Raw genomic sequence first — 13,004 nt, 5'->3', positions numbered from 1 at the left:
TCCTGTGCGCGTGTCCCCGGCGGCTGGGCCAACTCAGAAGGAACCCCCGGTGCTGCGGCCACCCGCCGGGGCCCTGGCTTCTGCCATTTTTGTCCGCCTCCAGCTTCGGAGCCAGAGAAACTGAAAGGAAGGGCGGGGGAGACCACAAGGCCCGGCGTGGAGGCTCCTCCATTGATTCTGAGGGAGTGGAAGGGAAAGGGAGAGACAGAAACATTGATGAGAGAGAGACACCAGTTGGTTGCCTCCAGCATGTGTCCTGACGGCCGTGGATTGAGCCTGCAAACAAGGCACATGCCCTCAACTGGAATCGAACCCGGGCCTTCATTCTGTCACTCTGCCCCCGTCTTCAATTGGTATTTCCCTGGGCCGACCTGTGTTATGGGTTACGGTCACGGTCATGGCTGTGGGAGCCACTGGATGTCTCTGCAAGACCTGAGGCCGTTATGGGAGGGGCCCTCTTTCTTCTGTGACTTGTATCTTCCAGATCCTCCGTGGCTGCTGAATTGTAACAGGAGAAAGCACTTTCCTGGGAGGTAATGACTCTGGCCACAGCAGGAGCGGCGTGGACGGGCCCTGGTAAGTTAGAGCTTCGGGGTGACTTTGGGGTTCAGTTCAGGTAACACCAGGAACCTGTCCTGTGCCCACTACTGTTTGGTGCCCAGGCTATTTCCTCCCCATTCTAGACACTTTCTATTCTGACCTCTGACCCAGGGCTGTCCACCCCAATCACCAGTGCTCTCTCCTGCTCCCATACTGGATGATGCTAAAATATCGGAGACATACACATAACCTTCAGCAGTTCTCCAATACCAGTTATTAACTCTAAGTCAGCTTCTCCCGGGCCTGGGCATACATTCCCATGTAGCACTCACCTTTTCCCAACAGCCAAGGCCTTTTTAAAAGTCATTTGCAAGGGGAAAGCTGGCAGTCCTGCCTGCTTGTCCCCAGGCTACACCTGAGCCTTGTACCTTTGTCCGTCCTCAGGCCGTCCCCTTCCTGCGACCCTTAGAGCCAGTCATGCACATCAGCTCTTCCTTTAACGTGGACTCAGCCACGGGTGCGCTAGACACACGTCTGCCATCGGTTGTCCCCTCTCAGCACTTAGTGGCTTCAGCAGCATTTTTCTGGCTTCAGGTTGTTGCCTTGGGGTGAAGGATGAAGAGGCATCTTCTGAGCAGAGCATTTCTGTGGAAGTGTCACCTGTGCGTCCTGCCAAGGGAGGTTCCTCGGCCCAGATGGCTCAGCCTTGTGACATATGTGGCCCCATCTTGAAAGACATTTTGCATCTGGATGACCACCAGGAAACACATTATGGACTGAAACCATACACATGTGAGGCATGTGGGAGACAGTTCTCATTTGGTGCAAACTTTTACCAGCACCAGAAGCAGTACAATGTAGAGAAGCCCATCAGGAGGGAGGTTCCTCGGCCCAGATGGCTCAGCCTTGTGACATATGTGGCCCCATCTTGAAAGACATTTTGCATCTGGATGACCACCAGGAAACACATTATGGACTGAAACCATACACATGTGAGGCATGTGGGAGACAGTTCTCATTTGGTGCAAACTTTTACCAGCACCAGAAGCAGTACAATGTAGAGGAGCCCGTCAGAGACAAAGGCAAGGCCACATTTGCACAGGACTGTAGAGTCTGTGAAGGACCTCATCCATCAGAGCAGCCCTCTGTGTGTGAGGGGGATGAGAAGGACTTCCAGGCACGTGTGGACAGTCACCAGCAAAAGGCCACCCACCGCAAGAGGAAGACAAGGAGCACTGAGAGGGGGGTGGCCTTGCACATCGGACAGATGCATTACAATTGCAACGAATGTGGCAAGGCCTTCAGCCGCAAAGACACGCTTGTTCAGCACCAGAAAATCCACTCTGGGGAAAGGCCTTACGAGTGCGGTGAGTGTGGGAAGGCCTTCAGCCGCAAAGCCACACTCGTGCAGCACCAGAGAATCCACACTGGGGAGAGGCCTTTCGAGTGCAGTGAATGTGGGAAGTCCTTTAGCCGCAAAGACAACCTCACACAGCACAAAAGAATTCACACTGGAGAAATGCCTTACAAGTGTGGTGAATGTGGAAAATACTTTAGCCATCACTCCAATTTAATTGTACACCAGAGAGTTCACAATGGAGAAAGGCCTTATAAGTGCAATGATTGTGGGAAAGTTTTCAGACACAAATCCACACTTGTTCAGCATGAGAGCATCCATACTGGAGAAAATCCTTATGTTTGCAGTGATTGTGGGAAGTCCTTTGGCCACAAATACACCCTAATTAAACACCAGAGAATTCACACCGAGATGAGGCCTTTTGAATGCATTGAATGTGGGAAATTCTTTAGCCGAAGCTCTGACTTTATTGCACACCAGAGAGTTCACACGGGTGAAAGGCCTTTTGTGTGTAGCAAATGCGGGAAAGATTTCATAAGAACCTCCCACCTTGTTCGGCACCAAAAAGTTCACACTGGAGAAAGGCCATATGAGTGCAATGAATGCGGGAAAGCCTATAGCTTAAGCTCCCACCTCATTCGGCATCAGAAAGTTCACACTGCAGGAAGGCTGTAGGAGTGCTTTCAACACAGAAGGACTCACATGGACAGGAACTCTGTGATCTTCCTTTGAGAGGAAGACATCAATCAGATGTTGAACTTCATATATTGGAACATTAACACTGGGGAGACACCTTGTTAGGGCAGTTAGGGGCAATCAGGCTGGCAGGGAGGGGGGCAGTTAGGCACATCAGGCTGGCAGGCGGAGGCAGTTAGGGGTGACCAGGCAGGTGAGCTGTTGGGAGCCAGTGGTACCAGATTGGAGAGGGTGCAGGCTGGGCTGAGGGACCCTTCCATGCATGAATTTCGTGCACCGGGCCTCTAGTAACATATAAAAAATAATACTGTTTTTATTAAAAATTGGGCTATTCAAAATTTAGATCCAATGAAGAAAACCAACGTAAAGAACTTTAATGCTGCCCTGACTCGTTTGCCTCAGTGGATAGAGCATCAGCCTATGGACTAAAGGGTCCCAGGTTCGATTCCGGTCAAGGGCATGTACCTTGGTTGCGGGCACATCCCCAGGAGGGGGTGTGCAGGAGGCAGCTGATCGATGTTTCTCTCTCATTGATGTTTCCAACTCTCTAATCCCCCTCCCTTCTTCTCTGTAAAAAAGTCAATAAAATATATTAAAAAAAAAAAAAAAGAACTTTAATGCTAAGCTGCTTAGAAAAACCATAGAAACACCTTGGATCTAAAGGGACAGTATGAAATCAAAGGGTATATACCTCCAACGTCTACACGTATGAAACTGGCTGAGAAGACTGAGCTGCAACCCCGAGTTACCTTTCATGAAAAAGGAAGCATGACTCAGCAGAGCAGAACCCCTAACGGGGAGCTTCCAGCCCAGTGGGCAGGGCCCTGAACCACAGATGATGCTTCCAGGGCTTGATCCACATGATTTTCAAAATGTCTTGAGACTGTGCCTCTTTTTTCTTTCCATTCTTCTCCCCTTTTTAAACAGAATATATATACAGCTATCCTAGGTCTGCTCCAACATTTTTTATTTTTACATATATATATATTGATTTCAGAGAGGAAGGGAGAGAGAGATCATTGATTGGCTTCCTCCTGCATGTCCTCTACTGGGGATCAAGCCCACAACCTGGGCATGTGCCCTTGACCAGAATTGAACCTGGGACCCTTCAGTCCGCAGGCCAATGCTCTATCCACTGAGCCAAACCAGCCAGGGCTGCTCCAACACGTAAGAAATATTTTATTGATTTCAGAGAGGAAAGGAGAGGGAAAACATCAATGATCAGAGAGAATCGCTGATAGGCTGCTTTCTGTACACCCCCCACTGGGATGGAGCCTGCAACCTGAGGGTGTGCCCTGACCAGGAAGTCAACTGTGACATCCTGGTTCATAGGTCAATGCTCAACCACTGAGCCACACCAGCTGGGCTGTTCCACCATTTTATTTCAGGAACAGTTACTTTGTTTTTTAGCATCCCAGACCCACAGATGGGGAGATAATGCACTTCAGGGTGACTACACCCAGAATCTGACCCCTAACTGGTCTGGACAGATTTGATGATCAGGTTCCACACTTCTGAGATCATGGGATTTGGATGATGAGTTCATATTGGAATGAGGCCATTTGGGATCCTGGGATAGGTTTATTTTGCAAACAGAACAGACAGACATTTTGGGGAACAAAGGATAAACTGTAGAAGGCAGGCTAATTGCTCCCAAAGATGTGCATGCCCTAATCCCGAGAACTTGTGCGTGTTCCCCGCATGGCCGGTGCGACTTTGCATGTGTTAGTAACGCTGTACTCACGGCAGCAAGACTTACCTCAGTTGGGGTCAATCTAATCACAGGACCAGCTGCAGGGAGAAGGATGCAGACAGAAGAGCCAGCCCCCTGGCAGGATGATCAGCCCCAGTGCTGGTGCCAGGACACAGCTGTGTGCTAGGACTGGAGAGGAACCCTAGGAGCTAAGGTCAGTCCTGGCTCAGCAAGAACTCTTCAGAGTTCAAACAAAATGAAGAACGTGACCGTGACTTTGCAGCTCAGAGATACTGCGTCCCATAAGTACATGGAACTAGATTCTGCCAACAACACAAATGAGCAGGAATCTGATCTCCCCAGAGGCTCTGGAAAGGAACACAACCCACCATCATTCAACAACGACTGGAGTCCCAGGGACGGGGAGAGCTGGGCGGGTCGGGGCAGGGCTGCCTACAGAGGCTTTGGTTCCGAGGTAAAGGAAGGCAGAGCTTTGATATCTGGCTTAAGGTGTGGGGTGATAAGTAGATGGATGCCCAGGCACAGAGCCGGGAAAGAGCTCTGGTCTGCCTGGCTTACCCTACCCCTCACCACTCCCAACTCTGGGTTTTGTGGCCTCCGGGTAACAGGTTCTGCTGCCTTCGACCCCTGCAATCCCCAACAGCCTGTTTTGGGGTCCCCACTGCCTGGGGATTCCTCCTCACCCAGTGTCCTCTGGCAGCAGTGTCGACCCCCTGGCCCTGCCATGTGCTCCTGATGCACCTCCCCTCGTGGCTCTCCTGGCTCCTCCTGTGTCCTGGCAGCCAGCTCTCCACAGCCCAACCTCCCCTCACTGTCCTTCCACATCTTCCCCGTGTCCCCAAGGATGCAGATTGCACCATTCCTGCACAGACGCTCACAGCGTCCCCCCCCCCCCCCCCCCCCCCCCCAGACAACACCGAACCCGGAAGAGGGGTAACTCTATTAGGTCTGGAGTGAGAGAACGTGGTCCAAATGGAGCGGGAAATGTGAATGTTATCTAGGTGGGTGTTTTGTGGGCAATCCTGGGGTGTGTACTACCAATGTGAAGAAGAGGGCTACTTCACATTTAAGGGTTGTAGTTTTTTCCAACAAAGGTTCACCTAGTTCATTCAGGGTAAGCTCTAGGGGAAGTATTTTAATGTATACTATATATATATATATATATTATAATATAATATATAAAAAACCAATGACCGGTTACTATTATGCCCACTGTGGCCAGCGAACCGCCTGATCAGGGGGTGGGGCTGGGGCTGGCCCATCAACCTCCTGCGGCCCCTCCTCCCACTGGCCCACCCTGTTCGGACTATCCCATTCCCATCAAAGGTGGGCCAGCTGGCCAAACGCGCCCCCTCCAGCCTTCCCCCTGGCCAGCTCCGCCCCTGTTCCACCCACCCCACCATGATAGGCCTGCAACCCCTCCCCCCAGATGGCCCCGCCCCTGACCCCACCCCGTCTAAGCTTTATCCTCACTTTGGTCTGCCCTTGCTATAGATAAGATTTATCAAAATGCCAAATCAGTCACAGAATTGCCTCCACTTCCTGACAGCATTCAATCTGGAACAAAGTCCTTCTTTCTTAAACCATGCCCCAAACTACCTAATGCAAGCCCAGACTCTTTAATAAGTCTTTTCTAACACCCTCTTACTGAGAAACTTCACAGATCCCCATGATGTGTGTTCCTTCTTGCTATAACAATTAATAAACCCAACTTGTTAAATTGAAAGGATGTTTGTAGTGGTCTCAGGCCAGGGGGCATTTATAATGAATGGTATGGTGTTTGGCTGGTGGTTTTCTGACTTTTTCTAACCAGAAGATGGACTTTATTAAAGCAGGACCTTGTTATCTTGTTCTCTAATGTATCCACAGAGTCTTAGGTAGGTTTACCATTTAGTAGACCCAACACATATTTGTTGAATGACAAAAATTAATCTTTTTTATATGGACACTTAATAATCCTTAGAGTGGTGATTTCTACATACAAATCCTTGGCCATAACCCCCCCCCCCCCCCCCCCCCCCCAGACAACACCGAACCCGGAAGAGGGGTAACTCTATTAGGTCTGGAGTGAGAGAACGTGGTCCAAATGGAGCGGGAAATGTGAATGTTATCTAGGTGGGTGTTTTGTGGGCAATCCTGGGGTGTGTACTACCAATGTGAAGAAGAGGGCTACTTCACATTTAAGGGTTGTAGTTTTTTCCAACAAAGGTTCACCTAGTTCATTCAGGGTAAGCTCTAGGGGAAGTATTTTACAGCATCCAGCACAGCTGGCATGGCTCAGTGGTTGAGCATTGACCTTTGAACCAGGAGACTGAAATTTGCATTCCTGGTCAGGACACATGCCTTCGTTGCGGGCTCCATTCCCAGTAGGGGGCATGAAGGAGGCAGCTGATCAATGATTCCCAACATTGATGTTTCTCTCCTCCCTTCCTCTCTGAAAGGAAACCAACAAAAAACATATTTGAAAAATAAATCAATAAATAAAAATAGAGCAAGCTAACCACTTGTGGCAGTCTCCTCCATTCTCTCTGAACCAGCTGGCCAAACGCGCCCCCTCCAGCCTTCCCCCTGGCCAGCTCCGCCCCTGTTCCACCCACCCCACCATGATAGGCCTGCAACCCCTCCCCCCAGATGGCCCCGCCCCTGATTGCTGCCCCACCCCGATCAGGGGCAGGGCCAGATGGCCAAACACCCATGGCCCCTACCCCAGGCTGCTGGCTCCCAATCAGTACCCCCCCCCACCCCATTCAGGGGCAGGACCGGCTGACCCACTGCCCACAGCTCCTCCCCATGGCCGACCCTGCCTCCCACAGGCCTCTAAACCCCAATCAGGGGTGGGGCCCTCCAGCCAATCACCTGTGGCCCCTTCCCCCAGCCGGCCCAGCCCCGATGGGGCCCCAATCGGGGCTCGGTCAGCCAGAACCCACCCGTGCACGAATTCATGCACTGGGCCTATAGTTAAAAAATATTCTTATTGATTTTGGAGAGGGAGATAGAAACCTCAATGATGAGAGAAAATTATTTATCGGCTGCCTTCTACACACCCCCTACTGGAGTTCAAGCCTACAACCTGAGCATGTGCCTTCCTGACCAGGAATCAAACTGTGACCTTCTGGTTCATAGGTCAACTCTCAACCACTGAGCCACACCAGCTAGGCATTTTACTGGGAACTTTGAATGATCCCCTAGGAAAAAGTAGAGGCCACCCTTGGGCAAATTTCAAGGCCTTTCCATCAACAAAAAAGACTGCTCTCAGACTGTGAATTTCATGTTCTGGTGATCAGCTTTGTTTTTTTCCTCTCTGGCAGAGATCCTAAAAACTATTTAATCTAGAGAGTGGGGCTTACTTCAACTTGCAGAGCTGATTTAACTTGTTCTGTACCCACGCTGAAAATAATTAAAAGCAAGCATCCAGCACAGCTGGCATGGCTCAGTGGTTGAGCATTGACCTTTGAACCAGGAGACTGAAATTTGCATTCCTGGTCAGGACACATGCCTTCGTTGCGGGCTCCATTCCCAGTAGGGGGCATGAAGGAGGCAGCTGATCAATGATTCCCAACATTGATGTTTCTCTCCTCCCTTCTCTGAAAGCGCCTTCTAGAAAATAAAATGAAATAAACCAATAAAAAAAAATAGAGCATGCTAGCTAGTTTGTGGCAGTCTCCTCCATTCTCTCTGAGTCCAGTGTTTCTGCAACAATGATCCTTCTCCTGGCCCCCTGTCATCTTAAAACCAGCGATGGTACCTACAGAAGTCAGGACTTCAGGGCCCACAGCTCCACTGCAGGACCTGCAGGGACAGACGGTCCCTCACCAGTGCTGAGCATGAGACAAGAAGCCCTGTGAACGAGAACAAGTTCATGTTGCTCTCAGAAGCATGAAGGTTGTCACAAGGACCCCCTTCTCAGGTTGAACTCAGAACCCCCAAATAATGGCTTCGAAGCTACAATATAGGGCCACAAAGCTCCGCCGTCTTTCCTAAAGACTACGAGCAGCAACGCAAACTGGGCCAAAACTGAAGATGTGTATTCTGCCATCACACTATGCCCTGAGGCACACAAAGTTTAGGATCCCAACCAATGCTGTTCACCTCTTCATACTAGCAAACAGGTCAACTTCAAAGGGCCCAAAACAGTGACTAGAACCTCAATATTAACAGTAGCTTGAGCAATAAGACCTGGAGGTGCCTGGAGTTGAAGATAAAATTATTTTCCACATTCAATATTCACAAGGCCTTTATGCAGTGTGAAATCTTTAATTTTTTAAAATTGATTCCAGAGAGGAACAGAGAAACATCAATGATGAGAATTATTTATTGGCTGCCTCCTGTAACCCCCTAGTAGGGATCAAGCCTGCAACCCAGACATGTGCCCCTGACCAGAATTAACCTGGGACACTTCAGTCCACTGGCCGAAGCTCTATCCACTGAGCCAAACCAGCTAGGGCAAATCTTTGATGTTTAATGAGGTTCGAACTATGCCTAAAAGATATCCCACATTCACCACACTCATAAGGCCTTTCTCTGGTGTGAACTCTGGTGTTTTAAGAGACTAGAGCTGTAAGTAAAGCATTTTCCACATTCACTGCACTCATAAGGCCTTTCCCCAGTGTGAATTCTCTGATGCTGAAAAAGTGCAGAGCTTTGGCTGAAAGATTTCCCACATTGGCTACACTCATAAGGCCTTTCTCCAGTGTGAATTCTTATGTGTTTGATGAGACTGGAGCTGTAAGTAAAGAATTTCCCACATTCACTGCACTCATAAGGCCTTTCCCCTGTGTGAACTCTCTGATGCTGAAAAAGTGCAGAGCTTTGGCTAAAAGATTTCCCACATTGGCTACACTCATAAGGCCTTTCTCCTGTGTGAATTCTCCTGTGTTTGATGAGTGTATAGCTGTAAGTAAAGCATTTCCCACATTCACTGCACTCATAAGGCCTTTCCCCTGTGTGAACTCTCTGGTGTTTTAAGAAACTAGAATTGTGAGTAAAGAATTTCCCACATTCACTGCACTCATAAGGCCTTTCTCCAGTGTGAATTCTCTGATGCTCAAGAAGCACAGAGCTTTGGCTAAAACATTTCCCGCATTCGTTGCACTTATAAGGCTTTTCTCCACTATGAACTCTGGAGTGATCAATCAGGCGAGACTTTAGAGTAAAGGATTTTCCACATTCATTGCAGGCATAGGGCCTGGACCCAGAGTGAACCCTCTGGTGTTTTATGAGACTGGAGTTGTAGGTAAAGAACTTCCCACATTCACTGCACTCATATGGCTTTTCTCCTGTGTGAACACTCCGGTGTTGAAGGAGTGCAGAGCTTTGGCTAAAGGACTTCCCACATTCCCCACACTCATAAGGCCTTTCTCCAGTGTGAACTCTTCGATGTTTAATGAGGTTGGACTTGTTGCTAAATAATTTTCCACATAACTCACACCTGTGAGTCTCCGCTCTGGCGTGAACTCTCCGGTGTTGAATGAGGCTAGAGCTTTGCCTAAAGGACTTCCCACATTCCCCACACTCATAAGGCTTTTCCCCAGTGTGAACTCTCCAATGGTCATTCAGACTATAGCTTTTGCTGTAAGATTTTCCACATTCATTGCTCACGTGGCATGTTTCTTGGGTGAGGACTCTCTGGTGCTGAACAAGCTTGTGTTTGCAATTAAAATCTTTAGTGTATTCTGGGTCAGACAGAGTTCTTTCCTTATGAGAGGCTGTTCCGCACTCAGTTCCCCGGTTTGACTTCTCCCTGGTGTGTGCGGCCTGATGCTGGAGGAATCTTGAGCTGGCCAGGAAGTCCCTCACAACCGCCTCACAGGAATCGGGCTGCCCGGACACACAGAATCTGCAGTCCTTTCCAAAGGAGGCTCTGTCCATGCGGCCTCTGAAGCACACCTCTCCCGTGTGCTGCTTCTGATGCTCAAGTTCCGCGCTAACATCCGACTGTTCCTCACAGGCCCCCGTCTTGTACAGTGTCTGCCCATGGTGCCCAGTGAAGTGCAAACTGTCTCTCACGTCCACACCGCACAGCTCACAAGGATGGGCCTCCGGGGGAGACACACCTGCCTTGCAGGTCTTGACCTGTGAGACTCCTTGTAAAGAACTGCTGAGCTCAGACGGGGCCTCCTCGTTCTGGGCTCCATGCCAACAACCTGGAAACGAAAAGTGCTGGTTAAGTGCATGTTGACTCTGGTGGGAAGGGGCAGTCCACACACATGTGTGTCCGACAAACCCAGGAACAAGTCCATGGCATTGTGTGCAGGACCAGGGAATTGGTTCAGGTTAAGGATGGGCTGCTCTGCAGTACTGGGCTATGAAGAGCACAGACTGGGGGAGGCCTCACGTGGTGAAGGACACAACCATGCAGTGTACACAGAGAGCACACACAGGTCCACAATTCGCTTCAACAACGACTTCCCAAGAGAACTTCGCTACTGGTGACACACGAAAGCTGTGCAGACGGGTGTGTTAAGGTGCAAGAAAATACAACTGTAACAGGGCAGCTGGTATTCAGGGACTTTTAGAAATATGCACACACCTCAGGACACAATGCAAAGGGCCCAACGAGGAAAGTACCACAGATGGAGTGGTGAGAAAAACAGGCTACACACACAATGCAGAGATGTGAGGCTAGAGGTGAGAGTAGAAGCGAAAAGTGATAGAGCTGAGAAATTGGTGAAATGTCAAGGAAGGGGAAAGATAGACAGAAATGAAGTGTGGCCCCGGCATGGGAACAAAACAGTAATCCAGCCCTAACCGGTTTGGCTCAGTGGATAGAGCTTTGGCCTGCAGACTGAAAGGTCCCAGGTTCGATTCCGGTCAAGGGCATGTACCTTGGTTGTGGGCACATCCCCAGTGGGGGGTGTACAGGAGGCAGCTGCACAAACAATACAAAACACTAGGTCAACACAGTAGGCGTCTGGTATGAGTTGAACACAGCACTGGCATCACACCCTTCTCCAGTTGCCACTCCTAACATTTTGCTGAACCTGGATTCATGTACATCCTGTGAACCACCTCTTTCTAACCCAACCCAACTCCCTCAGTGAGCACAGGCATGCCATCATATACAGGTACCGAGGGAAGGACAGCACCATGAGTACCCAGCACTAGCCCAGAACAACTCAGCACATCACAGCCAACGGAAAAGAAAACCAAATACTACACAGAGAACTTCGAAGGAGGGTCTTGCAAAAACAGCCACGGTCCATGGGAGGAGGAACCATGTCAGTCATGGGGATCCCTGGCCCAGGCAGGCCTGAGGCAATGTCAGCTGGAAGGAGGCAGCAGAACCTAGGTACACACGGGCCTGGGAGCTGAACAAAGTCATTCGGTCAGGGAGAAGCAAGTCAGGTGTATCCAGTGGGTTCACTGGAAGACTCCTGCCCTGATTGCTTCCCTGCAAGTCTGGGGCTCTTGAAGGAAGGAGAGGTCCATGCACAAACCTCAAACCAACCAAGCACAGCACCCATCCAGGGGTCTAAGCACAGCACCCACCCAGCGATCCAAGCACAGCACCCATGCAGGGGTGTAAGCACAGCACCCATCCAGGGTCCTCGGGAAGAAAGCCGTGCCTTGATCCTGGTGTGAGGGCAGACCCGCTCAGGGGGAAAGGGAAAGGCAGACACTACTGCCCGGGCTCGGGAGGAGTTTGAAAGCCTTACCCAGGGAGGCCATCAGGGCCAAGGTCTCCATCATCACATCATGGTACAGGCGTCTCTGAGCCTCATCAAGGAGCTCCCACTCCTCCGAGGAGAAGAACACGGCCACGTCCTCAAAGGTCACCCAGCCCTGTATGAGAAGAAACAAATCATCTTTTCTGTCAAAGAACAGTTGAGAAGGACGCCATGTTGGACTGTGTGACTTGGCAGCGGCCATGTTGGCTGCATGACTTGCAGCTCCCCTGGGGGCCCCCATCTTGAAACAGCAGGGCCCAACCCCTCCCTTTGTATTAGCCAATCGTGAAAGACTGTGCGCCTGAGCTCCAATCAACAGTAAGGGACAGGTCACGGGTGTCAGAGGTTATAAATCTGAGCAGACCACCTGCTGGATGTGCACCTGCATCCAGGCCATGTGTCCGCACCCTTCTCCGTGGAAGTAAAGATGTCTGCCTCTGCCTGGCTCCCGGGTGTGTTTTGTGTTCTACCAGGACCTCTGACTTGGGTATCGCCTTATTTCTAACACCTGGTGGCAGGATGGGGGCAGCTGAAACCAGAAAAAGCTCCTCTACTGAGAACCCACAATCCCCCCCACAGCCCCCCACATGCACCCCGTGCCTGTCCTCCTCCCAATCGCCCAACTCAAAGGACCATCCACGTCCGGGTGCCATTGTGGCCTCAGGGGCTCCGGGAGGACAGGGTCCCGCCTGTGCCCTTTGTTCCCAGGAAGAGACTGAAGCTCCGTAAACACTCAGCTCAGTTCTGCCCGAGCGCACAGGACCCCGGACCTGCTCCGGGCACAGCCTCCCCCGCGGGTGTTTATGGGCTGAAGGCAACGCCAGCGCCTGCATGTGGCCCTGGCGTGGGAGGAGGATCCTGTGCCTGGGGTTCCTCCAGGCTCCCGGGGACCCCAGTTTGGGGACCTGCTCTCCGAGTCCGAAAGAAGACGCTCCAGAGACGGTGTGGGTGGGGGTCGGGGCCAGTGAGGGTCGGGGTCCCCCCCCCCCCTTCCCTGTGGTCGCACCAGCACTTCCGCAGCCGCGGGACC

General features: G+C 50.9%; 2 protein-coding genes across 5 annotated transcripts; one reads left to right on the top strand and one right to left on the bottom strand.

Moving 5' to 3' along the window:
• Positions 1 to 255: 255 nt before the first annotated feature.
• Positions 256 to 2,762, top strand: LOC102248706 (zinc finger protein 134). Of its 4 annotated transcripts, none has more exons than XM_014530712.1 (3): positions 256 to 576; positions 1,135 to 1,221; positions 1,422 to 2,762. In XM_014530712.1, the coding sequence occupies exons 1-3, from the start codon at positions 537 to 539 to the stop codon at positions 2,570 to 2,572; spliced, it is 1,278 nt and encodes a 425-aa protein (XP_014386198.1). In that variant the 5' UTR covers positions 256 to 536; the 3' UTR covers positions 2,573 to 2,762. The 4 variants fall into 4 exon arrangements, with proteins under 4 accessions (XP_014386198.1, XP_014386197.1, XP_014386196.1 ...); XM_014530711.1 differs by having other exon boundaries at positions 1,135 to 1,414; positions 1,615 to 2,762; XM_014530710.1 differs by having other exon boundaries at positions 1,135 to 1,417; positions 1,615 to 2,762.
• A 5,921-nt stretch (positions 2,763 to 8,683) lies between these two features.
• LOC102248400 (zinc finger protein 154-like) lies at positions 8,684 to 12,405 on the bottom strand. The gene is given in 3 exon segments (XM_014530707.1): positions 8,684 to 8,843; positions 8,845 to 10,450; positions 11,963 to 12,405. Coding segments are annotated over 3 exon segments (1,998 nt in total). The 5' UTR covers positions 12,216 to 12,405; the 3' UTR covers positions 8,684 to 8,704.
• Positions 12,406 to 13,004: the final 599 nt, after the last annotated feature.

Source organism: Myotis brandtii, unplaced genomic scaffold (assembly GCF_000412655.1).
Source record: "Myotis brandtii unplaced genomic scaffold, ASM41265v1 scaffold765, whole genome shotgun sequence".
Taxonomy (NCBI): domain Eukaryota; kingdom Metazoa; phylum Chordata; class Mammalia; order Chiroptera; family Vespertilionidae; genus Myotis; species Myotis brandtii.
This window is presented reverse-complemented; position numbering and strand designations above follow the sequence as displayed.

Excerpts from the sequence above, each read along its gene's own strand:
- LOC102248706 (XM_014530710.1), top strand. The coding sequence starts at position 537 with ATGACTCTGGCCACAGCAGGAGCGGCGTGGACGGGCCCTG. Across the intron at positions 577-1,134 it reads AGCGGCGTGGACGGGCCCTG|GTTGTTGCCTTGGGGTGAAG; the intron begins GTAAGTTAGAGC and ends TTCTGGCTTCAG. Across the intron at positions 1,418-1,614 it reads GTAGAGAAGCCCATCAGGAG|AGACAAAGGCAAGGCCACAT; the intron begins GGAGGTTCCTCG and ends GGAGCCCGTCAG.